The 27,028-nt window shown below is 35.4% G+C and overlaps 1 protein-coding gene across 2 annotated transcripts in view; it reads right to left on the bottom strand.

Annotated features, from left to right (window-relative positions):
- Window positions 1-27,028, bottom strand: part of LOC108247816 (glutamate receptor ionotropic, kainate 5) — a 167,801-nt gene that overhangs the window by 21,660 nt on the left and 119,113 nt on the right. For both annotated transcript variants that reach the window (XM_017436185.3, XM_037975871.1), the window contains 8 exons: window positions 24,919-25,080; window positions 21,789-21,941; window positions 18,990-19,094; window positions 17,880-17,987; window positions 17,573-17,776; window positions 11,380-11,493; window positions 1,125-1,234; window positions 454-627 (listed from right to left, as the gene is read on the bottom strand). In XM_017436185.3, the coding sequence (XP_017291674.1) occupies window positions 454-627; window positions 1,125-1,234; window positions 11,380-11,493; window positions 17,573-17,776; window positions 17,880-17,987; window positions 18,990-19,094; window positions 21,789-21,941; window positions 24,919-25,080 (1,130 nt within the window). The remainder of the gene's footprint in view (window positions 1-453; window positions 628-1,124; window positions 1,235-11,379; window positions 11,494-17,572; window positions 17,777-17,879; window positions 17,988-18,989; window positions 19,095-21,788; window positions 21,942-24,918; window positions 25,081-27,028) is intronic.

Genomic DNA, 27,028 nt, shown 5'->3' with positions numbered 1-27,028 from the left:
GGAGGGAAGAAAAGGATGAGGGACAGGGAAGGGGAGATCAGGACTGCCTTTCCTGAAATAAGGCTCTTCCATTTATCCACCTTTGCATTCTCCCCATGGTGACTCCATGACTTTAATTTATCCTTGGCTCCTGTCATAACTACAACAACCACAAGGAGGGGCTCTTCATTCTCAAGACATTTTGGGGTATTTGCTTCTTACAGATTATAAAAATCTCTATGCCAAACAGGCACTGGGATTTCCCATCAAGAATTAGGGATTTCATCGACTTGTTAAGCACTTAAGCAGGTAATGCAGAGATGTTTTGACAGCTCTCAAAAGCAAATCCACTTTTTTAGGAGTTATTCATTACAGCAAAAAAAGTTTTTAGTACCACTTTGGGTTTGTATTATTTTACTGACTAAGAAATATAAACATTTAATAATAGTTAAAAAGTTTCTTCTTGGTACAAACCAGACTCCGCTGACGCAGCGGGTGGACAGCGCCCGAGGCATGATCTCTGACCCTTGCTGCATGAAGCCACCGACTGGGAACCACAGGCTGTTTCCCAGTGTGTACTGGTTCTCCAGGATGTCCCGCCGCTCCCGTAAACATGGATGAGGGTTGTACCACTCATAGGGGCTGAGCCTGGAGAAAAGGAAGAAAATGATCTGAAAATGTTCCTAATTAATGAATCAAATATGGACAATAAAACGGTCTTTCATTTTAAAAAAAGAGTCATAAAGGTTTCAGCCTGGTTTTATAAAACACTTCTAGTCAGAATTTTGGTTTGCTAAAAGTACAACAATAGGATAAACATTAAAAAAAGTATTTCAGCAAGATGATCCAACAGCAGTAATGGTTATGTTATTTTATTCTCTTACAAATATATTTTCAAAGTAAATAACGCATTTATTTTTCTGAGAATTCTTATGTTATTTTGGTGACTTTAGTAGATAAGTAGAACACAATGAACCAGATTTTTCTGACTAACAAGGTGAATTCTGTTGTTTTGAACACAATTTGTTTTGTCTGTATGATTTTGGATTTCAAGTTTGATTTTGGCATTTTGATAAACCCCTAAACGTTGTTCATGATGGCTGCTGTGATGATTCTGAACTGAATTTTGAAGGCAGGTGACTCACCTGGCTGCGAGGAAAAGAACACAGCTGACGGCGAGGTAAGCCAACAGCATGAAAAGCCAGACAGCCGGAGAGAACGGGTCGAGAAAGGAGAAATAACCGGGTTTTCGAGCCTGAAACAGACACATAAAAAAACTGAAATGATTTTACATTTTGTGATTTGTTTGAGAGGTAATTGGTGCACTTGGAGTAGATGGAAAAAATACCCCCCAAAACATCTGTTTCTTATCTGACCACAGGCAGCATCATTTTATTTTTACTCATACCCAGGAGGAATTTGTAATGAAGTTTATTTCACAAGATAAAACGGTATTAGAATATTACACCTCTGGATAACGGAGGACATAATCTCACTGTTTGTTAAGCATTCTTCAGTTTCTTTTGTATTTCTAAAACATATTCACAGAGTTTAGTTTTTTCACATTATCTTGTAGTTTAATGTAGATTTTTTTATATTCCTTTAGCTTGTGTGGGCTGAATTTAAATTATTTTTATACATACATCTTCACCATTAAAATCTAACAGTCTGACGAACCCTAAAGTTTGATTATCCAGGCTGAGATAATAAAACCTGAGCTAATAAAATTTGTGATGCTTTTTAGCTAATCTTTGAAAATTGAGTCACTTTAGCAATTCCCCTGCTTAAATATAAACTTATCTCATTTTCACTGTGAGGATACAGGTTGACTAGAAACAGCCAGAAGCCACAACAACAGATTTAGACACATTTTCTTCATTTTACCTACATCTGATATCTCCTTTTCACAACAACATGAATGCACAGTGGTAAAATTTCGCCCCAAATTCATTGATTAGCAAGGTGATGATATAGTGAGTACTGATGGAGTGGAGAACAGCAGAAGACATTAATTCAGACTGTTATGCACCGGGGGGCAAAAGCCTTGATAAACACGTAGGTGTCTTCACTAATGTGTGTGCGTAAGTCAACAGCTTAAGCAATTAAATAGATTACAATCTTTTAATGTGCTTGTAAGCTTTGTAGACACATGCAGCATGTCTCAGTGTGTGTTTATAATGTGTATAAAGCTGATTATATGCTTACAGACATTGCTGTATTGTGTAGTTAGTTTCTTTGGGAGTCATCTGAAATTAAGTGACTGATGTTACTGATGTGTGCATATGTTTTACATTAATAGCATAAAGAATGAACTTTGTACTACTAGTTATGGTGTTATTAGTTGGTAGTTTTTGGTAATAATTGATTTTATGTTTTGAAAAATGATCCCGAATGCATTTCCACACAGGTTCTAAAACACGTAAACAAAATACAACAATAAAAAAGGAAAAACAATATATTTATGATGTGAAAACAATACTTGTTAGTGGCTACAGGACACAAATTCCTCACAAAATATGAACACTCACACGTAATGCAGCAATGCCCATATCCTTCTATACAATGTTTTGCTTAGAAACCTATCATTCTGGCATTCTCATGGATGTTACTTTGGTTTGTGTCACCTAAGTAAACATTTTTAAAACATTTCTAAACTTTTGCATGTCAGTAGAACTACATTGTTCTAACAACACCCCCACCAGCAGTGGGACCCTCAAAAAAATCTTAGGAATTGTTAAAAAAAACTTGACAAAAAGTATGAAATGTTTATTCAGCTTCAAAACTTGCTAATTTAATAAGGTCTGAGGACATCTGGGAAGCAAACCCAATGACAGATGTTGCCAACATTATCAGTGTTGTCCCTGTTACCCATAAAATTCAAAATTACCACCACACCCGAACTGTGTTCCATTGTGAATAAAATATGTTCATTTGATTAGCAAACCATTGCATTTTCTTCTTATTTACATTTTGCACGACATCCTAACTTTGGGGAATTGGGGTTATAAAAAATAAAAAGTGGGCAGTTGTTTGACTGGAGATAAATGTTCAAGAAGAAAATAAAAACAAGTAGAAGGACACACATGAGCTCTGAGATAGTATTATGCACAGCTGAGACCAACCTCTGACAGGCTGAGCTGACAGGCTGGAGAACATTCAGTGACTGTAGGATCCTTTTATTATATAAAATAAAACTGAAAAATCCTGTTCTCAGTCTGAGTAATTCTGAATTTAGCTCAGTAGCAAACTTTTAATGATTTTCCACCTCAGGGTATGCAGGTGAAGATTATTAGTGCTTATCTGTGACTTGTAATACACTGTAAAGCCTTTAGTGTTTCTGCAGGGATCTGAGCTGTGTGAAGTCTGATAAATGGTATAAACCAGAGTGAATGAAGTCAGCATCAGGCTTAAAAGGCTTCAGGATACATTATCAGCTACAAGCATTTCAAACCTCAATCTCTCACCAAGCACATTCATGCCAAAGTTTCATTGTACGGAAAATGTGGGCATTGGGTTTTGATAAGGAAGAGGAATGTTTGGGATAAAAAAAGATTCAATGTTTTAATTTGAAACATCTAAAAAGGTATAGTGTGATAATTTTTTTTCTGCAATCAAGAGACAAGACCTCTTACTTTTATAACTGAAAACCTACAGAAACCATTTTCTGACAGATACTTTTCTGCTTAAATGTTGCCTGAGCTGCATTTACAGTAATTTATTTTCAAATGAGTTATATACACATCCTCACCGTAAGGAAATTAAGAGTTTAGAAATCTTAAAGTTTGATTGTCCAGATAGAAATGATAAAATTTGAAATACTAAAATTGGTGATGCATTTGAATTAATCTTTGGAAATTGTTTGAGTCATTTTAGCAATCCCACTGTTTAAATATAAACTTATCTCCTTCTTACTGTGAGCATTTAATGAGTCACAGTTTCACCAATATAGTTTTATACTTGGTTGGCTTGAGGCAAACCATAATTTAGCTCATTAAACATGCAGGAAAACTCCACTGGAATATTAATTTCCATTTTATAAAACTCATATAATGATTAAATGTTTAGTTCTAATCATTTTTAATTGAAGTTTTTTTTTCTTCTTTTCTATTTACTTGCCAAAAGAGATTGAAAGTTGTAGTAAATGTGGTGCAAAATTGACAAGCTGAGTTACAATCAAGCCCCTAAACTTTAGGAAGATGAATTTGTCCATGCTACTCTGCACATATGGCTATAAATTTGTATTAATACATGAAAATAAACCAGAAAGTTTAAAGGTCTTGAAAAAGAGTTGTTGATTTTCACATTTGCTTGACGATTCACATGTAGCCAATACAGTTTTTGAACATTTGGAACAAGCTTGCTAACTGGTATTAAATTGGATCAATCTCTTATTACAAGAAAAAAAACTTGTCGAGCAAAGCAGATGAACAGATGACCAACATGCATGCTTGCCATATTTCAGGCACATACAATGGCTTTTCAGAAAGTAGAAAGATTACGTGGTTACGTAGCCATGAATGCAGAGCTTCGATGCAGCTGACTGGTGCAGGGGTCTGCAACCTTTGCAATCAAATAAGCCACTTCTGCGCTTTTCCTGCTCAATTTTTTTATAGAACCAAAAAAACCTGTCAAAGAATTAAAATAAACATAAAATTCAGAAAAATGCAATTTGTTATTAAGTTTTATATCATTACTACATTTAAAAATCTAGTGTGTTACATTATGCAATACAAAATACAAAATACTAATATAAGTTGTCTATTTTTACATTTTTTGACAAAGAAAATGGCAAAACCTTTATAAAAACATTTTGTGTACGCCCCCTTTGACAAAATGTAACCACTAAATAATGGAGGTCTGTGTGAGTCCTGGTTATATTTTTTGATTAAACATAAAACAATGGAATGCAAATTTTCTGGAACAATGGCTTTTATTTATTTCATGAAAGACAAACCTTTACTTCTATTTTTTTTTTTTTTGACAGAGCACCAATAACCTAATATGTTAGGAAAATTGCAGTTAATGAAGTGGCTAGCAAACTATTAAGCCAAATTTTTTTCTTTCTTTGTCTTAATGGTATCATTCTGTTGTAGACATTTAATTCCGATATTGCAAAAAATCTGCTACAATCAGCTCTTCCTATAGGGGTTTGAATATAAATGTTCATTTTCATGCTATTTATGGCCAAAGCTACAAAGACCTGCTGTAAAGGAACCACAAAGCCACAGGATGTAGAACCCTGAACTGGTGCAACAAGAACATGGATCCAAATTGGGCTAACATGGACAGCTGCTTTATTTCCAAGTTTAGAAGACACTGAGACGCTTAAATGCTTGGGTTCAAATGAAGTAAAACATTGTCTAAATAACGTATTTATTGTTGGAGCAGTAAAAAAAAAAAGAGGTCCAAGGGGCCGTTAGGATTGTATTTGCCTTGAGGCACCTTAGCGGATAAATCCTGCCACTATATGTGTGTGTGCCATCATCAACATGGGCTGTTAGCCCATTCATCAAGGGTGCTGCACTCGATAGGAGCAGCCTGGTGTTTAACAGAGTAAATTTATGGTTCAAATCCTCCAATTTAGACTCAACCAGGAGACTGAAGTTGTAGCCCTGATTGAGACGATAGATTTCTCACAGCTCGTCAGCCATCAGTGTGAGAGCATAAATTGCCACAGCAGGCCGTTACTGTGAGTAAAAATGTGCTCTCGGTCAACTTAATCCCTAAATAAACACTTAAGAAAATGCAGCTGGGACACTGCTGCGTGAGCACGGCTTTGCTGTACACACATTAGGCAGCTGACTGATCACTGAGTCAATAAACTGATGCTGTCACAGTATACTGGATCAAACATGGAGGACAGATGGTGGCGGTGCATACTAATGAGCTGCAGATGTACATTATCTGCAGGCAGAGGCGATGCAGCTATCATAATCCTTCTCTCAAGGAGATGCATGTAAATCCTTTAATGATAATGACAAATGAAAAAATCCTTTATCAACTTTCATTGTTGCTGGAAACGACTTCCATTCAAGCTCGTATGTTTTCCCGTTGTTTCTCTGTTTAAAGACTTAAAGCTGCAGCACTCCTTAATCAAATGCACAACATGTTTTGTCACAGTCACTAACCATCAGGGATTCACTCCCAACGTTACGCTAACAATGTCAAATGCACACAAAACCAGTGTTTAATTGTAGAATTACTGTGAAGCTAATTTCTACACTAAACCCAATATAGTCAATTAAAATATGATCCAAATTTTAAAACACAAAAAAAGAAAAACATAAATATAATAAATATAAATTGCCTTTCTACAGCACTTCATGTATTTGGATGCCACTGTCTAAAATCTAAAAGCAATTACATAACCTGAATATTCAAGGATATTAAAAAGCACTGAAAGTTTGAAGCAAATTATCATCATCAAATTATAATTAAAGGCCTAGCATTCCTTAAAGGAATGTAAATTGGCCACTGCCTTTCATGACATGAATAAAACAAAGGTTTTGCTTGGAATATCTGTTGTGGGTGAGTCTCAGCTACTACCATATCAATTTTAGCTCCATATCTGTAAATTTGGCTGAATTATAGCCATTTCTGCAGTTCCTAATTTTAGTTTGTAGTGGTGGCCATCTTGAATTGGGTTCAGTCAACAATTTAATTATTTGTAGATGTACATCCAATGATTGTTTTTATAAAGATTTAATAAAACCCATAAAGTGGTTCATGAGATATGTTATTAACAAACAGACAGACTCAAAAACTTCACTAGTTAATGGTCTTTTTTTTTAAACAGATCTTGCCGATCAGTTAGCACCTAAAGTATTTGTTGAGTATGATAGCAGGAAATAATAAATTCACAATAAATAAAGATTTTTTGTTGTTTAACCATAAAATGAGCTTTATATTTTATGATTATGTGGTCTTTAATGGTACAGTTACATTTTAAATGAGGTTTCTCTAACATTTACACATGAAGTTATTGATGTTATGAAAAAACAAACTGGAACGAAAATATCTGTAATATGTGATGCAGAATAGAGGTCAACAATCGAAGCACTTTAAATGTGATTAATACACACACATCTGTTGCCCACATCTGCTTTTTACTGCATAAAAGCACCGTCTTTCTGCTTTTTAAGGCCAAGCATATTGACAACAGGCTGCGATTTGAGGAACCATGACTTGTGATTTCGACTTTTCAGAAAAACCCTGCCTTTCTGCTTTCATGTTAAAAGCTTAAAAAAAAGAGTGCAGCAGCTCTACAAAGGTGCTTGCAGAGTTATTGTTTTGTATTGCATCAGATTCTCAGGTTTAGTCCCTTCAAACATTCTCCTTTCATTTTTGCACATTATTTTGAAGCTTTAAGACTAAATGGATTACCCATGCTTTTCTTTTCTTTTATTTTTTGTGTTACGTAAATAGCAAAGGGAAACTATGTTTCTCAGAAATATATGTACAATTTATCTTGATAAAGAACGTACACTTTGGAGTGGTCATAGCTATTGGTCAGAAGCCATTTTTAAATTTCTCTGTGTCAGTAATGTGATTGGAGTGTGAAAAACTGAAGTGATTACTGTGTTGCGAAGGCACTCACTTAAAGATATCATAACTTATTCTGAATGTCGGGACTCTTCATGAAAGCTAAAATCTCCTCATAGACCTCAATCCTAAAACTGTGGAAAACAGAATGAAAAGATCTCTAATGGTTTGAGTGTTCCTGAGAGTGCTGTGAGCAGTGAGGTGGGAGAAGCTTGAAACCTCCAGGTTTCTTTATAAGGCCGGCTACTGAGACTGATTAACTGAGCAAGAAGGTCAGGAAGGAGACAAAAAACTAACTGTGATTGTGTTTTAGAAGTTTAGAAATAAAAGAAAATGCTGTAATGGCTAACATTTTACTAGTATGTAAGTATTCAATCCATTGTAGGCTGTAGGAAACAACACAAACAAACAACAAAAAAAAAACAAGTCATTGTTTTTACAGTTTTGAAACTGAAACAATAGAATCGTGGTCTCCTTTTGTTTAATCACTGACTGTGGAATTTTCATCAATTGATTCTGTGATTTAGGGGATCTAGTGCACAATAAGGGGTTTAGAGGTGTAAGGGAGTACAGGCAAGAGCGAAGTAGAAGCAGACCATGTAGTGATTTAAAAGTAATCAATACAGTGTTTAATCAAATTCGGTAAAAAAAAAGGTGGGAGCCGGTGTAATTGAGCCAGGACTGGTGTGATGTATTCCCTGTGGAGTTAATCAAAGTGCTGATGCTGCATTTTGTACCACCTGTTAATGGGTAGCTGCTGCATTGTTTAGGTAAATATACGCAAAGCTGCAGTATTTGTGTGGGAGAAAATTAGGGTGTGGGTAAGTCGATTAATTCTCAGTTTATAGAACAGCTGAATGGGTTTGGAAGTGTTTTTTTTTTCTCAAAAAAGACCATTACTTTTCAAGCTAAAGTTGAGAAAATTATCAAAAAACAAGTGTAGATGAGCGCTTGTGTTGGTTATTTAAAGTCCATGGTGGAGATATGATCAGTATCATTAACAAAAGCTTATCAGTATTCATTTACAGAAAATTAAAAGCTGTCCAGGACTTAAAGGGACCCTGTCTATATTACCAAAACTCATAATAAATTTAATTTAATCTTAATTGGGTTTTAAAGGCTAGAACACAGAGGTATAATTCAAAGGACTGAGCTGAGTTGAACCCCCATAAATCAAACATCACAGAACTAAAGTTGTATCAACAGTGACGTTAAATATGCTGTTTCAAAACCCAAATAAAAGTTATATGATGTCAGTCATCTTAACTTTAACAGTGCTGGAGTAAATTACTATTTATTGTGTTTTTGTTTTTCAGTCAGAAAGTGTGCAAAAAATAAAAAAAAATAAAAACACTTATGGAAGGAATTAAATAAAGTTTTGTTTTTTTTGGTTTTTTTGCTCATTAAATAGCAGTAATCAAAGGCAAGTTCCAAATATCCACATACAACACGTTGTTTACATAAAAATAATTATAGGCTTGTTCTTGAAGATCTTTTGAACATATTCTAAAATGTTTTTTTATTACTATTATAATTATTTATTTATTTACTTTTTGGGTTGATTTTGCATGACAAATGAATAAAAATACATGTATTTAATCAAAGAATCATATTCTTTGCAAGTATATGCAACCTCAAATATTTGGATTACAACTTGTATAATTAGGCTCTATTTGTAAAATAAAAATGAATCAATTTCAACTAAAAAGAAACTTGCAAAAATTAAGTGAAATGTTTTTGCATGCTGTTTTTTAGTCTGAGAACTAAAAAAGTAAGAAAGAATGACTCTCTACAGGACATTTGAGTACATTTAGAGTTTTTTGCTACACAAAGTAGATAGACTTGATTGCTTTTGGAGACTTGCAGATTCCCTAAATCACACAAAGTCTAAATCTATGGGCATACTTTTAACTCTAGAATAGCAAAGAAAGCATATAATCAGAATTTTAGATTCCAGTCAGAAAATCAGAGTCAGCAATACTTCCTCAGAGACAGAAAAACTAATATTTGAAAGCAGTCACTCCTTTCACCCTTTCTCTCTCAATATATAGAAAACACACGCCCTCTATCTGTGTTGTCAGCTCTGCTTTTATCTAGTCTCCCTGAATCACCACCTCCCTCCTCCCGTTTTCTGTTTGCACTGAAAAATTTCTGTTGCTTCATCTGGGACTCAGTTTGACTGAGTGACCCGAGCAGCTGAGGAACCTTCGGCGCCTCCAGCAGCAAAGCTCCAGGTAGCTCCTGTTGCAGCTGCAGCCTTTTCTGTACGAATTCAATAAATCATCAGCCACACGTGGGGGGGTTTGCAGGGGTGTGGGAGGTGGGGAGTAGGGAAACATTAACAGGTGCGAACACTTTGCTGTTCAGTTTAAAACAGTTTGCGTCAACTCTGCAGGAGAGACTGTGAAATAAATTAAACTTTTAACATCATTTCAGCCAAACAAACAGCTTGCTGGTTCTTTTCACAACAAATCCAAAGTGATTTATACCTAGATCCTCTGATTCAATCTTTATTTGCTGCATTGCAGTGCACTCAGGTACACTCAAAAAGAGGTTTTCGGATTTTGTACACTTTGCAAAAATATTTATATTTTTCTTTCATATTAAATGGGTTATATTGCAAACCTGAGTCCAAACAAGTGTTTAGAGTGCTGCATAGAAAAAAAAAGATGAAGACGGGGAAAAAAACCCAAACTGTAGCGACTAGTTTTACTAAATATAAACCCAATTTCAAAGAAAGTTGGGACATTGTGTAAAATGTAAATAAAAACAAAATGCAATGATTTGCAAATCTTATAAACCCATATTTTATTCACAAAGTAAGGCTTTTGAACAGCAGGCTGGATGGTCCCTCTCCTTTTCAGTACGGAGGACGTGGCATCTGCAGTTTTAAAAAAATAATTTAAAATTTTGATTTGTCTGACCACAAAATAGTTCTCCTCTTTGTCTCAGTCCATTTTAAATGAGCTTTGGCAGAGAAAAGAGATTTCTGGATGGTGTTCACTTATGGCTTCTTCTTTGCCTGATAGATCTTTGAGCAGCATTTGTGGACGGAACGCTGAATTGTGTTTACAGATAATGATGTGTGGAAGCATTCCTGAGTCCAGAACAGAACCAGACTTGTTTTAATGCACTGCTGCCTGAGGGCTTGTAGATTATACAATATTGACTTCCAGCCTCATCCAGACTGCCTATTTTTACCTCTGCTCTTTTTATACCCAGTCCTCTTACTGACCTGTTGCCAATTAACCTAATTAACTGCAAAATTCTCTCCCAGCTGATTCTTATTCACTTACATTGAAGGCCCTTTGTTGCCCCTGTCCCTGCTTTTTCAGATGTGTTGATGCCATCAAATACAAAAATTACTTTATTTTTTTTAAAGAAAATGGTACAGTTTCTTAGTTTAAATTTTAACATTCTCTTTGTTTTCCATCATGAATAAAATATAGCTTCATGGTATTTACAAAACACTGTGTTCTCTTTTTATTTACATTTTAAACAAGGTCTCAGCTGTGTTGGAATTGTAAATCATGTTTGTGGAGAAACTATTGAACTTGTGAAATCCTCACAGTTTTCACTGAGATGTGTAGTATTTATCTAAAATATATCTTGATAAAATGTATTTTTTCAAATTATTACAAGCCTTTTTGTGATGAGCATAGACTATTGTTCTAAAATGGTTATAAAATTAGTTTGAATGACGTGATGCTTTGGAGCAGAGTCTGAGTTTGGGTCATACCAGAGCAAAAGCCTAACAAGGATCAGTAAAACTTTTGTTTCTAGTCTTTGTTTTCAGACTGATGGGGTATTTTTATTTAATTCTGAACAGAACCAACAAAAATATGTAGGTGAGTTTACCAGATGGACTCGATATAGGATGCTGATCCCCAGAGTCATGAAGGGTTTAGAGAAATCGATCACCTTCTCTCTCTCAGAGGTGATAGTGAAGCCAGCAGCTGCCAGGTCTGCTTTCTACAGTGAGATAAACAAATATAGACACAAAAACAGATATGATTACTCTTTAAAAAGAGTAACTATGGATCCACAATGCTTAGAAAAAAAAAGAAAGAAGACAAAAAAACGGGGGGTTATTTTTATTAGGTACAAATAAAATAATTGGTAAAAAGGTCTGAACTCTTTTTTTTTACTGGTGTAGCATGTGAATACAAGTAGTGCCTGGATTGAGCTAAACAATAAAACAGACATTTAATAAAAATAAAAAAAGAGAGGTAGAAAACAACCAGGATGGAGGTCTAGCAAAAAATAAGATATAAAATCCACAGCATACAAAAGAAGGAACAAGAGTAAAAGGGGTTAAGTGCATTTAGGATAGATGATATTTGGATGAAAAACAGAAAAAAAAAAACTTGAAATAAAAAAGAGGTGTTTAAAATGAGTCCGTGAGTCAATATTTATTTTAAACAATTTAGCCCACAAACAATCTTTTAGATGCTTGAGCAAACACAAATAGCAAAGAAAATGAAATGCAATAAGAAAAGTGTTTAGAGGAGGATTTCATAACTTCCTAATGGCTGCTAATATAATCAGTAATGAGCAGAGGAACCCTCAGTGAATTGCAATAATGGTTAACTTTTTTTCATTAACAGAAAACACTTTGGGAAGAACTTAATGCTGTCAGAAGTAATGTTTTTCTGTAATGTTATTCCCTCTGATTTTATCTTCAAATGCCAACGTTTCCTCCCACCTCAGAGCTGGTGTCAGAAACAGCGTTTCATCATCTCACCATCAAAGATTAATCTTTTAACACGGTTTTTTGTTCACTTCCTGCTGCCAGAACTAAAGGCTTGTGTCAGAAAAAAGGAATCATAATTAATATTTCAATGTGTGCTTAAATCATTTGTGTTGGTTTAGACTTACAGAATCACAAATAAAACAAACAACAACAACAAAGAAGTAATTAGCATAATCTATATGCAATTTGATGACATTTCATTATTTAGGCATCTGATTAGAATGTGTCCTAGGCACCTCCTTTGTATTTATTTTTATTTTTTTGGCACATCCCACTGGAAGGAGACCCCAGGACAGACCCAGGACTTGCTGGAGGGATTCCTGAATATCCTCTCTGGCCTTGGAGTGCCTTGAGACACCCCTGGAGGAGCTGGAGAGTATCCAGCATTGAAAGAATGAATCTTATTGCTGCACTCCTTGCTTTGCTGTCAAGGAGAAAAAAAACTTTAGCTGTAAAATTTGTTGATACCAGTCATGGATTTGTTCCTAGATGAGACAAATTCCAACTAATACGCCTATATGTATCAATATCAGTGTCCTCTTTTGTATTAAATCTCTTCAAAAATGACTTAAAAATATTAATGTTTACCTACATTTCTTTTTGCCACAACTCCACATCTCTTACTGATATGTAGGAGCATTGAACAGACAGACCACTATCCATGATTAAATTCCTGAATCTGATGCCAAAGGACCCATAATTAAAGGCAGCACCTTAGTTTAAAATGTTTAAACAACTTTTGTAGAGATTCTAGAGGATTTAATGAATTATTGATTTCATTGTTAGAAGTCAATGTTGAGTGTGTAGCTGCCACTGAATGCATTAAGAGTTAACAGTGAATTGTAACTGTGCAGGTCTCATGGGATGGCGTGGTACTTACTTCCTAATCAAGCTATTGCTTCTGGTTAGATGCCTTAGATAAATCATGGAAGTGCAGACATTTTCAAATGAGAGCCATTTAAATGTAGACTGTGCTTGATATACACAGACATTCGTTTAAATAACGCTCTGAAAAGTTTGATAATCTGTTGCAAAAAATTCCATAAGGCTTTTAATTATTTCAAAATGCTGCAGAGAGAGTTGTGATCAGAGCTAACAGGCTTTGTGATTTTAGCTTCTCTCCACTGACACTTTATTGAATCAGAATAAAATTTAAACTTTTTTTCTTCTTCCATAAATTACAGAGCAAATAATGACAAAACTTCACACTTCTCTATTATCCCACAGAGTCTGTTGCTTTCCACTATAAACTTTCTTGTAATTTTCACATTTTCCAATAGCAGAATAAGAAGAATGAGCCTTTGACTATCAGACTCTTTTCATTGCAACAGAGCAGGAATTCATCAGACACCATCTCTACCTTTAAGATTCAGGTTAACTTTCCTTTTTGATGAAGATTAGAATAAGGGCTGGCTTGGGTAGCCCTGAGGCATCCCTTTGAGCCAAGTTCAGAAGACAAGATTTTCACTTGTGTTGGGTGCTTGTATTGTTCCCACTGCAGAGCGAGTTTCTTTTGTGATTAATACTTGTCCTAGTGGGTTCACAGAACATGAATGATCCTCGCCCTGAGGTCAAAACTGCAAGAGTTTGCACCAGGCTTAACCCCAAACTCATCAAAGTGATGTGTACGAGGAAGTTCTCGCTGTCATGCAGAAAAGCATTTCTCTGATTAACATTTTCTTTCAAGTGGCAATTTATTTTTTTTCCACCACTTAAATGTCATAAAAGTAAACAAAATGCAGAGAAGAAAAATGTATAAGCTCCAATGTTTATATTGCAAAGCCGAAGACTTCTATTTTCAGTCATATTTCTACAAACATCTGGAGAGCAATTTTCATTTTTTATAATTTTCTTTCATTTTGATGGATTTTTTTCTTCCCATAATTGATATACTTTTCTTTCAGTTGTCTTTGCCTGTATAAATGCCTTCTTTTCTTATTTTAATTCAGTTAAAGTAGTTTTCATTAAAACGTAGCTTTTTTTAACTGATAAAAGGATTTTCAAGAGCTGTTTTTAATGTGTTTTTCTGGCAACAACATAAATACTGAAGTGTCATGTCTAAGTTTGGATTTGACCTTGATGGGTAAAGGCGGGAAAGTGAAATTTAATTTGAAAGATAATCTCATTAAGGTTTAGGTCAACAGAGACTGAGAGTGGAGCCATGATGAAGCATTTATCTGGACCCCAGACACTTCTCTGCTCCTTAATTAACACCTAATTGATTAACAAGCACACACTTCTTAAACGAATTTCACCCACTTTCATCAGACTCTTGGGTCTCATGAACAACAATGTTTGTGTGTGTGTGTGTGTGTAAGTTTATAGATAGACAGACTGACTTGCCGAACAATCTGTGGAAAAATAGAATATTTCAAGTTTTTAATCCAGTTACATAAACTCTAAATGTACACAAAAAGTTTTTTGACAATATAAAAATAAAGGCATACCTGCTAGCTTATCTCTGTGTGGGGGGTGTTTGTGTGTGTGTGTTTGTGTGTATGTCTGGGTTCATGCTGCGGAATCCCACAGTGTAATTGAAACAGCTCTGTATAATTAGTAAGAAAAAAAGGCAGTTGATTAGCCTCTTAATGGCATGCCTGTGTTCCCCATTTTCTCTTTCTGACACATAGACACACACATACAATCATCAGCCACAATCACCATTATCATCACCATTATGTGTTGGCTCTGTGTTTGTGTGTGTGTGTACCCCCACACACATAAACACACACAGGGGAACAATTGTTGGGAATGATAACCTGGAGACTATTTATAAGGCTTTGTGCTGGACCTCACAAATCGAGGGTTAGGATTTGTTGTTAGCGTAAAAGTTCAAAATTTAGACGAAGGATTGTGCTTTTAATTAAAATATTTTAGGGTTACAGTAGATTGTTTGGTACTGTATTATCAAATGACATCAAAGATTGTGTGTGTATCATAGAAGTAGCATTAGACGAATGTCAGCAACATCCGTTAGCTTTATACTTCGGTTTGGATCCTAAGAATTACCTTTCTTTAAATGCTAAATAATGATGAACACAATTGTGCATAAACTCAAGCAACAATTCCAAAATCATGACAACATGGGCATAACCTGACACAGGCAAAAACTGCTGATAAATTCAAAATGATATGCCCAATGTATATGTTACATATACCAACAAATATTTCACCAAAACTGTCCTTAAAGGAATTCACGTCGTTAAACAATTGTGGGACCACTGTCCAAATAAAATTATACCTTACAAATTCATTCCTATTTTTTTAAATTTAACATGACTTTCTTACAAAGTTGAATTCAAAGTTATCTTCTTCTAAAATGGCTTGGCTTATAAATGTTGCTCTACATTTGAAATATTAAAACATATTAGGGGCCTTACACTTTATAAAGGATCAGAGAAAAAGCAAATATTCTGACCCCCAAGCAAGTAATTTTCAATTTTCCATAAATGCCCTTAGAACACAAGGTTGTCCCTGTTTCACCAGTTTAACACTTAAAAGAGTCCTAGTAAACACATAAACACAAATACACATCCACACTTGCTGATGCTTCTTCTTATCATTTTTACTTCCTCGCGCAGCTTTCATTGCAGGCGATTCTCTACACAGCTTTAATTAGACTCAACTTAAAATGAGCCACTTTTGCTGAGAAAACAACTAACTAGGGAAATTGAGCTTCAGCTGAGCCACTTAATACGTCCTGAGCATCACTGTGTCTCTGCTGATCAGGGCCGAGCAGCTTTCTAACACTCCACTGCTTGTATAATTGGCTGACGGTTCTGTTGCAGTTAAGGGTGCCATCACTGTCAGTGACTCAAAGCCCACGTACTGCACCCCTCACCCCTGCCTGTTGCCATAACAACTAATGCAGAAACAGCGTTAGAAAAATCAATGAGGGATGCTAGCGTTTGTGTGTATGTGCCGGCTCAGCCTGATTCAATTTGCTGCTTTTGAACGTGAAATATTTTCCAAGTGGTCACACTTGAAGTTTATGGAGCTCTAAGGCTGTACGCAAAATTTAACTTTTGCATTTCCATATTGCATACATATTGGATTTCAGTGTTATTTAGTTATAATGTCTTGTGATAATTGGACCAACAATAATTCAAAGTTTGGAGGCTTGAAACAATGGCAACAATTCAGGTCTATTTTTATGAGGTTCATAAAAATCTTGTAGTTGAAACTAGATTAGCTTTTAGCTGCTGAAAATGCTCTGTCTCTTTAAAATCTTTACCAATTTTATCACAGGATTTCAGGGACTCTATCTCAACTAACATTTGACAAAATATGTTTTAGCTGGGCTTTTTTTTATGGCTGCGTTGAGCATTATTTTCTGATTGACACTCAAGTATGAAGAGACTCAAATCCCAGTGTGCAAGAAATAAATGAACATGCATAGAGCCCATGAGGATTTAAAAAAGCACACCTCACAGAAGAACAGGAAAAAAACAGCTGCCCGAGAGAATGAAACAGTGGCAGAGGAAAAAAAACAAAAAAAACGTGTGAAATAGAATGAAGAGCAGATGGGAGATTTATCAAAAGGAATGGCGGAGATGCACTGAAGAGAAAATGGTCAAGGACAAATTAAACAGCAGCGTTAATCCAAAAAGACCTTGTCAGTGAGTCTAACAGCAGCAGCAGAGTTGACATCAATGGGTCAATTAACTGATACTGGATTGGAAGTAAAACAGGGATTCTTTGGTTAGGATTGTTACCCCACAGCCAGAAGGTTGCAGGTTTGAACCTTGACTGGTTCCTTTCTGTGTGGAGTTTGCACGTTTTCTTTGTGCATACATGCTTTATTTTGGTTACTCCAGCTTCTTCACATAGTCTAAATCAAATGTTAGGTTAATAAACTATTTGAAATTGACCATAGAGTGTGCAAGTCAGTCTTGAGTGTCTCTGTGTTGGCCTTGCAACAAACTAGCAATATGTGCAGGGTGTATCCTGACTCTTTTCCACTGACTGCTAGGATAGGCACCAGCTCTGTGACCTTGAACAGGATTAGGCAGGTAAAGAAAATTAGTTTGTGTGTAAAAAACTAGACGGAAACTTACTGATAACTCTTTGCTATAAAAATAAACCCCGTAACAGTTTCTTCCTGGCAGCATGGTCAATTAAAGGTCCTTGATGGAAAAAATATGGCTCTGAAGCAAACATTTACAGCATTTTCAAAGAAACAAGATTTGTAACTATGTTTTTTTTTGTTTTTTATTAATTTTCACTTTTTGTCTTATCTAGATATATTGCCAAAAATATTCACTGGGGAACAGTCACTGTCCATCACTTTATACCCACCCTGTTGATCAACTCTCCCACCATGCCGGTCCAGCTGCCGTTGGGTTCGGGCGCTCCATAAAGCCCATCGTCTACCAGCTTGATCTTAAAGGAGAACTTCAGGATGTCTGCCAGCTCTCGCAGCATGTCCACACAGAAACCTTCATACTGATCATTACCCTTATAGTCCTGGTAATTGGACTTGCGCATTACGTAAGGATTTTCCTGTCAAAAGAAAAGGGATAAAACCATGATCCAAAAAGGATGAAAAAAGCCTGCAATGTTTTTTATGCTTACATATATATTTTATTTGAAAGCTTTTTATTACCAGTATTGTGGTTACAATTAAGGACTTGTTAGCTAAAGTCTCTGATGCGTTGAGGTCCAGGGAAGTAGAGTTCATGGCCAGTGTGTTGTTGGAATACCAAGTACCAATCTTTGGGGTAGAAAAAAAAAGAGTAAGAGAAAACTTGAATTGACAGAAAAAGGCCAAAAGGCTGTGGAATAGGATTAATGAAAAAAAAGAAAGTACTTGAAATAGTTTAATGCTTAATAATAGTTTCAAAGCCTAAAATATAAAACATTTAAGAGGTTTGTTCAAATTTACAGATGAGGTGTGTTAACAACAAATTTAATATAAAAAAAACATTTATAGTTCTGTTTTGCTGGTTTGTAAAACAAAACAACAACAAAGACCCAACTATTATATATTCAGACCTTTTGAAGTGGTCTTGATCGGTAATTAATAGTTGATTACATCCAATTATTCTGGAAAGTTTTAGTATAATTTCCACATTAATAAGGTCAAATCAACATTTTGTTTAAAACAAGCAGAAAAAAACAAGTAAGAATATAAAAGGAGGTATGAAAGTGACAGAAAATCATTTTTGGAAAGATGTAAGAGTTTTAGAAAGATAAAATGTCACAAGCTTGAAACAAATATGGCTTAAGAAAACAAAACTACACATTCTGACAGAAGATTCACTGAAGTTAATAAAATGTTCAACACACTGCCTGAATAAAATGTGAATTACTGCCAACTCTAAAATTTTTACCACCCACATTAACTAAGGGCGATAAAGCCATTTGACCCTGTGTTAACTACTGATGATATCTGCCCTTTTAATGTTATTCTGGGATCCGAAATCTACCCTTGGCCTGTAGGAAGAAACAGTTTTTAGAAACTTTATTGACCGACCTGTGAAAAAGCTGCATACTGTAGAGCCAGAGATCTCCAGTTCCTAGGCTAAAGTGATTTTTTTTTTTTAAACAGCTTAACAAAGGTTGTGCAGAGTAGTTGTATGTTTGCAGAAATTTGCTGTAGCCCTTTGCAAAAGAACTATCTGGTACTTAGAACAGAGTGCTAATTAATGACAAATTTACTTTATTACTGCTAATTTAATCTATAGCCAACAACTTAACCCTGCTGATCTCTGACCTCTTTATGGCCTGCGGGGTGTTTCTCCAGGATCTTCAGGGTGTAATTGGTCCTCTGTCCTTTGCTGTTGAACTCAATGTGACCTGTAAGTCCATCATATTCCACCTAATAAGAAAGAGAATGAATCAAAACCTTTGTTAGATAGCTATCTTCAACCAACAATCAAGATCCTTTTGAAATCTAATCATCTTAATATAAAACTGCTCAGGAAAAAAGTATTAAAAGGTTTATGTAAAGTTAATACGTACCCAGAAATCTTTACAAGGTTCATTCTATTGGTCCCAGTCAAATACATTTTATAATCATAGCCTAACTTCTGTTTTTGGAGGAAATTAAAGCCAGTAGGAACTGTTTTAAAGAATTTAATATGTTGTATTTTTGGAACCTGAGTCTGCACACTAACAATATGGGACTATTAGCCCTGTCTACTCCCCCACACACCGCCATGGTGTCACATGACCATTCTAACAGGTATACAAGTAAAAAATGAATTATTTGAACATACAGCAGCTAGGTAAGAACTACAGGAATTGATAATAGTCAGCACCTAAAAAAAACGATCTGAAGTGTATTTTTATTTCTTTAATAAGGGTAATATCCCGTTTGTTTACATGGAAGGAGCAGGACTTATAACTTGCACTTTCTTTTTAGCACTTTTAGATGATTTTTGTTGGGAACCGACACTATAAAAAACGGAAGAGAAATAAATTAGCCAATAAATGTTCACAGCATTGTTACAAAGAATTTGAATTGGTTTCATTTTATTCTGACACAAAAAGGTATTGATTCAGAGATGTTAGGTTAGAAAAAAATCATAAAAACAAGCTCATACTCCAAAGAAACGTTGAAAATAGAAACGGCAAAAACAGACAGTTCATCAGATCAGTGACAGAGCTGCTGGAACATGTGTGCTTCCAGGAATGTGCAAATAAGTGTGAGGCTTGTGCGATACATGTGCAGTCAAGCACGCATTTTGTTCCAGAGCTTATGTGAGTTATGTGTAATAGAGTACAAATACAGTATGATTCTTTTGTGTGTATGTGTGTGCATGACTCAAGATGAATTACATCCAAAAACAGTGGAGCGAGAGAGACAGAGAGAAGGAGAGAGGTCCCCGGTTGCTGCCAAAACCCAGTACAGAGATGATGAAGTGATGCACTGTGAGCTACAAAAACAATACGGAGGGAGAAGCTTCATCAGTGGTTGGAAAAAACAAGAAGTGGCAGACAGACACAAAGAGACGAAATGGAAGATGAGAATAAATCAAAAACAAAAAAAAAAAAAAAGAAAAATGCCTCAAAAGTATCAAAAATAGGATAAAATCTTTATTTTTCCATTACCCATTAAAGCTAACCATCAACCAACTGCTCTGGGTTGTGGAATACAGCACAGCATATATGAAGAAACCTTTAAATCTTCCAAGATGTTATGACAAAATACAGACTATGCTGCCATAGAGACCAAGCTTACTGAAATCAAGGGAGAATCTTGGACATATATGTATTTATATATCTTATTAGAGAATGAAACAACTACAAAGAGATACAAAACACATGTGGAGAATAATGCAACCATAAGAAACTGGCATCAAAGCACAGAGAACATACACAATGGGACATAAGACAACTGTTAACATATGCAATGATTCAAAATTATGTCAAACTGAATAAAATAAGGTTGGTTCTGACATAATGTTTACTTGTAGCTAATAGACAGGTGATTAAAGTCTTATACAGACTGTCGGAGGTGGTGGGGGGTGTAAAATATTACCCGCCAGAGTGAAAGATTGAAATCCAGTTTTCAAAGCATCATCAGTAAAAATCATAACTAACATTATTTCCTTTTTTTCTTTGTTGTGGTGGGTGGCATCCTCCAGTGCAATTTAAAGTCTGCACAAAAACATGTCTTGGCTATAGCATAATCAGCTAAGTGTGATCTTCAGCTATTGTATGACAAAAAAAAAAAATGAATTTTGAGCATTTTTTTTTTTCGCCTGGAATTGATTAATATTGTAGAATAGGGCAATTGTTGTCAAAGTTTGCAATGCCTTAAGTAATCATTAATGAATGATTAATTAACCTTGAAAACATCATTAATTGGGGATGATTTAAACTTAATACGCTATAAAATAACACATTTATTAATGCTTTACCCATAAAAGCTGACTACTTCCAACATACTCTATATTTATTCATGCCTAAAGTAATGGAACATGATTGTGTTGAATACAGCAGGTGTTTAGCATTTTAGAGATTTATAATTAATCTACACTGATACCTTTCTTTTGTTTACAAATAGTTTGCTTAAAAGTTTTGAGACTTGAAAATGTCAATACATAACTTTATACTTTGTATTCCACATCTCCTGGCTTGATTTTGACAGATTTTGGTCTGATTTCCACAGGTAAAAAAGGAACTTGTGTTTTGCCTACATTAAGCATAAAAAGTCTTCACTTTAAAAGTCTTCACTTTAGAAGGGTTCAGACTTAAAGCCTTAATTATTAATACACTGCAGAATAAGTATATAGTTAATTCAACCATTCTTTAACTATTAATACATGTCTAACACATGGTGTGAATGTACATTTATATCACCATACACACAGTATAGAATAGTTAATTCATGAGTTATTAAAGACCTAAAGTAAAGTACTAGTGAAAGTATGTGTGCAAGAAATAAATGTGTATGTGAAAATGTTTTGTGTTATGAATGTGAATGTGTTTTTGTGTTCTGAATAATGCTTCTAGCGACCATACATTTAAATTCTGTGCAGGTGGACTAGTGTGTGTGTGTGTTTACCATGCGGAGGTAGTTCATGAGGCTGGTGCCATGCTGCCAGATGAGTGGGGAGGTGCAGCTCAGGGGTTTCACTCCAATCTCCTGACTCCGGTTCAGTTCCCGCACGGCGCTCACCACCACGTGAACAGCATCAAACATAAGCGCTGATGACAACTAGGTAATAAATAATAATGTTAATTATAGAAATCTGTCTTTAAATTTTAGTGGATGCTGTAAAATCAAAGTCACAAACAACTGGGTTAATAATTGTTAAATATACATGATTGCTAAATGTTTTGCTGTTGATTGACTTCACTCAATCTGAATTCCAAATGCAGTTAAACCTTCTGTTAAAAGATATTTTAAAGGTTGATTAACACTGTTATTACCTTGCTAAATTAAATCAACTGTTGTTGCAGATCTATTTGTACAAATATAGTCATATCCTCACTCCCAACAAAGACAAAAATAGTCATTTTGGGACCCAAGACAAAGCACAGACATTGGGGCCCTCCACCACCCTAACTTGTCATTATTTTTCAACGCATATTTATCTAAGATTCACAGTCTATTATTTTCTTTTGATTCAAGATGGCCACTGCAGCCAATCATCCTCAGCAAATACAAAAAAGCCTCAGTCACTTTTATAGATATTGAGCCTGATTTTAGTGTGGTAGTAGCTGAGCATCACCCCCAACACATAATTCAACCTCTAACTGATCTCACAATTTTTTACAAGATTTATGTAACTTTTTTTTTTAGATTTGACCAAAACACACATAACTGTCATTTTTCAACATTAAAAAATATCTTACTTTAAAAACTTTGGCATTCCTTCAAAGAATGCTAAACCTTTAATCTAAATTCATGCAGAAGCACCTCTAGAAAGATTTTAAAGTGGAGGCAAATGGGAGCTATGATAATCCTGGGATGGCATACCAAATTTCAAAAGCCAGTCTATTTTTAACATTTGCCAATATATTTTGTTAAACACACAGTTGACATATGCATATTGATCAGCACAAATAAATAAATAAAAAAAAGTTTCAATTGCGACAAAGAAAAAATTGTCTCCATGACAGATGGTCTCCAAGAAAGTTTGACATTGGTGCATAAGGCTAGTGACCTGGGGCACAAGCTTCCAAGAGAGCTCCAGAATAAATGACAAATTGTGACATAGAACAATACCTTTTGAGTCGACAAAGTTTGTGAAAGAAAAGCACTTCAGAGGGATTTAATAGTGGCAAAATGTAAAAACACCAAGGGGCTACCTGTTTTCTTTCTTTATGGGTAGGTGGTGTCTGTCTACAGCAGTCACTGTGTGAGAGGTGGGGGACACCCTGGACTGGTCGCAGGTCCATCACAGAGTCACAAAGAGTCACACAGAAACAGACAACCATTCATATCTAGGGACAATTTAGAGTTACCAATAAACCTAACATGAATATTGATGGTCTAAGAGAAGAAACTGGAGTACCTGTAGAAAACCCACGAGTGCACAGGAAGAACATGAAAAGCCATGAGGTGAACCTGCGACCTTCTTGCTGTGAGGCGACAGCTCTAACAACTACATCGTCGTGGCACCAGCATTGAAAATGTAAATTATCCACAATCAGAAAAACAGAGAAGTGCTAAACATATCTAAACAACAACTTTAACAGATGCAAATGTCAACAAATTTATTACCGGATATCAGAAAACCCAACTTGCAGGAAGAGGAAAAAGTGTCCCAGGAAGTACAGCAACAAAGCAAGCCTCACAAAATATATGTTGCCATGGTTCAGACAATAAAACAAAAAAATCCACACTTCGACAGCAATCACTAATATGTTTCAGCACAGAGGAAAGAAAAACTTCCAACACAAAAGACACTAAAAGAAGAGGGAAAAAAAATCTTTAGGAAGAAAATTGAATATGGCTGAAATGAATACAGCTGTATTGTGCTTCAGTTTGGTTTTGTACAGTTGCAATCTTTAGAAAAAGGTTACAAAAGAAAATTTGTCAATTATTGTTAAATAGCTATTCATTCACCCTTTTTGAGATCATAGATAACTGCCTAAAAAAAGTAATCTATTTTTGGAAAAAAATAAGTTTTTCCAATCTCCTTTTGGCCTTGTTTTGTGAAGTTTTCTGTATAGTCAAAAGGTTATTCAGTTTACCTCGGATGTGAAGCTATTGTTGAGTTTGAGTATGTTTTTATCAGGCAAAGATATCACAGAGTAGACAGTGCGTGCGTGCGTGTTGGGGGGAGGAAGGGTCAAGGATAATGACAGCAGAAAAAGGGAAAGTAAATCACACCTGATATCAGCTGCGTTCAGTTCATGCAATTGAGTGATTCTATCAGAGTTTGTTTGGTCAGTTGTCAGTCAAACTGACTCTCTTGGGGAGTCAGATAAGTTTTATGGAAGCAGAGCTGCTCAATCTGTCGAAGGCTGATAAAAAAAGACAGATGTACGAGTGGACTCAAACTTTCAAAAGCCACTAGATTTAGGGCTTAATGATGAAAACTAAGTTCAATTTGAAGAAAAAGATAGATGAGGAAAGATGGGGGAAGAGCAAGTCAAAAAAACGAGTGGTAGCTTTCCCAAGTGTCTGGTGGCACAGCTGTTTCCACAAGCAGGTGTCACTTAGCAGTGAGTTTCCTCATCATGTATCCTGTAACTCTGAGATCACGCCGTCACTTCTTGTTGACAGGATATGGAAGATTCCAAATTAGTATTCAATCTGATTTACTATAAAACAACTAATTACATAAACTTACAACACTCATTATCAGACTGAGAGATGAGAGTAACCCATATGTATGGGAGGCCCCTTAGGACAAAAATATTTTTTCTTCTCATATACACTATCAAACCCTCTCCAAACCTATATATCAGGGGAAGTCTGACAGACTGGTAGCAAAAATGTATGGTAATTACCACGTTACTCTCAACAGATTTTGTAAAGAAAGGAAGAATGGAAAAAATAATTTTTAGAATATTTGATGAAGGCCGCTTTTGCATATAATTTACTTTGTCCAAAAGAGATAGCACACACGTCACTAGTTTGTATCCCATTTTTAAATTTCTGTGCTAAAAGAGCTCTAAGGTACAGATGGAAATGTCAAAAATGTTACGTTTATCCCTGGTTTTCCCTATCATTCTCTCACCGCTGGTCCTGGGTACGGACTGATGTTGCAGCCTTCTTTCCAAGAAAGATTCAGGCTCCTTATGAACTCCAGGTAGAAAGGGTGGCTCCTGTTCAGCATAGAGAACCCCACAATGTTGGACTGATCGTTCACCACATCATCCAGCTGAAGCAGAGGGAAATCCTGAAAACAGAGCAAAAAAAAAAAAAAAATGAAGCGGGAAAAAGGAGCAAGAGATTTTGTCCACATTTTTTTAGAAGCACTGACCATTCAAGATAACAGCAAAAAGAAAAATTCAAATGAGCGATAGATCAGAGACAAAGAAAAGGAAGATGAAGATTGAAACAAACGAATGACCTGATTGGGTTTTCTTATGCAGGCTACACAACACCAGTTTTAAAATTCAGAGCAGGGCGAGTACAGAATAAAAAAGATGGACATCAAAAGCTGAGAAATTTCAAAGAACTTCAAATAGTCCTTGAAGACGAGTTGGTGTCACGCTGCGCTGCACTGCTTAAACAAACTAGAATCAAACTGTTTGCTCTGCCCTCACAAGGTTTGTGTTGCGCAACAGATGCTGACAATGAAATATTTAGCTCAAGTTGTGAGCAATCGAGAATGCAGGCAGGTGAACCAAACACTTCACCTGCTTATTTGTCTCCTGATAACAACTTCAGGAACGCAGGGTGTCAGTAACATTATGTCACATAGAAATGAACACTTCAAGCACAATGTTCTTTACTTGTAAATTGCCTCCTATTTATACTCTTTAAGAGTGCTTCCAACACTGCAGTTCACATTTTAGTCAGAGAAAAAGATAGATGTGTTCAGTTTTGTATTTGATGACTCATCAGATTTAAACTCATCTGTGTCAATCTAAAGTTTGTAGAAGACTGATTACTCCAGTTAAAGACTCAATACTTGGTGCACACTAGCACTATTGTTTAAGATATTTGTCATGATTAATGTTTTATTCAGTGTTTAGTTTTGCATTTTGAGTTTTTTTTCCATTTCCTATGAGGTTTAGTTTCTGTTTTTTTGTGTGTTCAGTTTCTTTCCTGTGCTTCCCTGTATTCTCCAGCCACTCGCAGTTTTTGTCAGCTGTCATTTTCCTTTCCTCAGCTCTTGCCCCACCTACTCACACCTGTTCCCAGTTTTTATTAGACAGAAATGGAACATTTGAAACAATTTTTCCAGAAAAAAGACTCAATCTTGTGGAACGTTTCGAACACCACATCACATCATCATCAAAAAACTAATAAACAACTAAACTACATAATGAAATAAATTTAACTCTAACCACAACAAATAAGTACAACAAATAAAACTCCTAATGTTCTGATGTCAGTGCAGGTGTTTATTATGGTATGGATGGGTTATGTGTACACAGTCATCCTCACGTTTATGTAATATTTTTTTGTGTATTGTAGGAACCCATTACAAATTTTTTTTAAATTTGTTTTTATGCAAAATATGTTCAGATACAGAAATACAGCTGAAGTGACAATGTTAAAGTGGAGAAAATAGACTTGAACTGGGGTTTATTAACCAATATCTTGGGAACACCGTGAGCCTGAGTAGATAGCTGGACCTCTGATTATAGGAGCAAATCTATTCCGATTGTGAGATGAGGGTCTGTAAAAGTAGCTGACCTGCGGTCCTCCGGACACGTCTGTTCTCAGAAATCTCATTATCCAGTCTGCCATTTGGACTGAGGAAATCCTTTTTTAAAAATCATGATGAGAAGAATTTTTACAAGATGAAATTGTCACCCAGTTTATTTTTTATTTCTTTCTGCTTTCTGATAAAGCAGACACTTCATGAATATATTGAGGAGTTGCTGCAAAGACTGAAAAATTTTTATGACAAAAAAAAGTCACATTGATTGACTGATTGAGTTTATTCAGTAAAAATAATGCACATACATATATAAATGCTACACACATCGAACATACTTGGTATGACACAAGAAAGTGAAAACACTTATTGTGTGAATGCTTTTAAGCATTCACACCATTGTTTTCCTGTTTCTCTTTATTATCTATTATTATCTATTCTTTAACTATTCCGTACGTTTTTTGGCACCTATCTCCTTCCACAATTTTTCAGCTATTTCAACCGTTCATATATC

This window comes from Kryptolebias marmoratus, linkage group LG5 (assembly GCF_001649575.2).
Source record: "Kryptolebias marmoratus isolate JLee-2015 linkage group LG5, ASM164957v2, whole genome shotgun sequence".
Classification (NCBI taxonomy): domain Eukaryota; kingdom Metazoa; phylum Chordata; class Actinopteri; order Cyprinodontiformes; family Rivulidae; genus Kryptolebias; species Kryptolebias marmoratus.
Note: the sequence above shows the minus strand (reverse complement) of the source record. Positions and strands in the feature narration are given on the sequence as shown.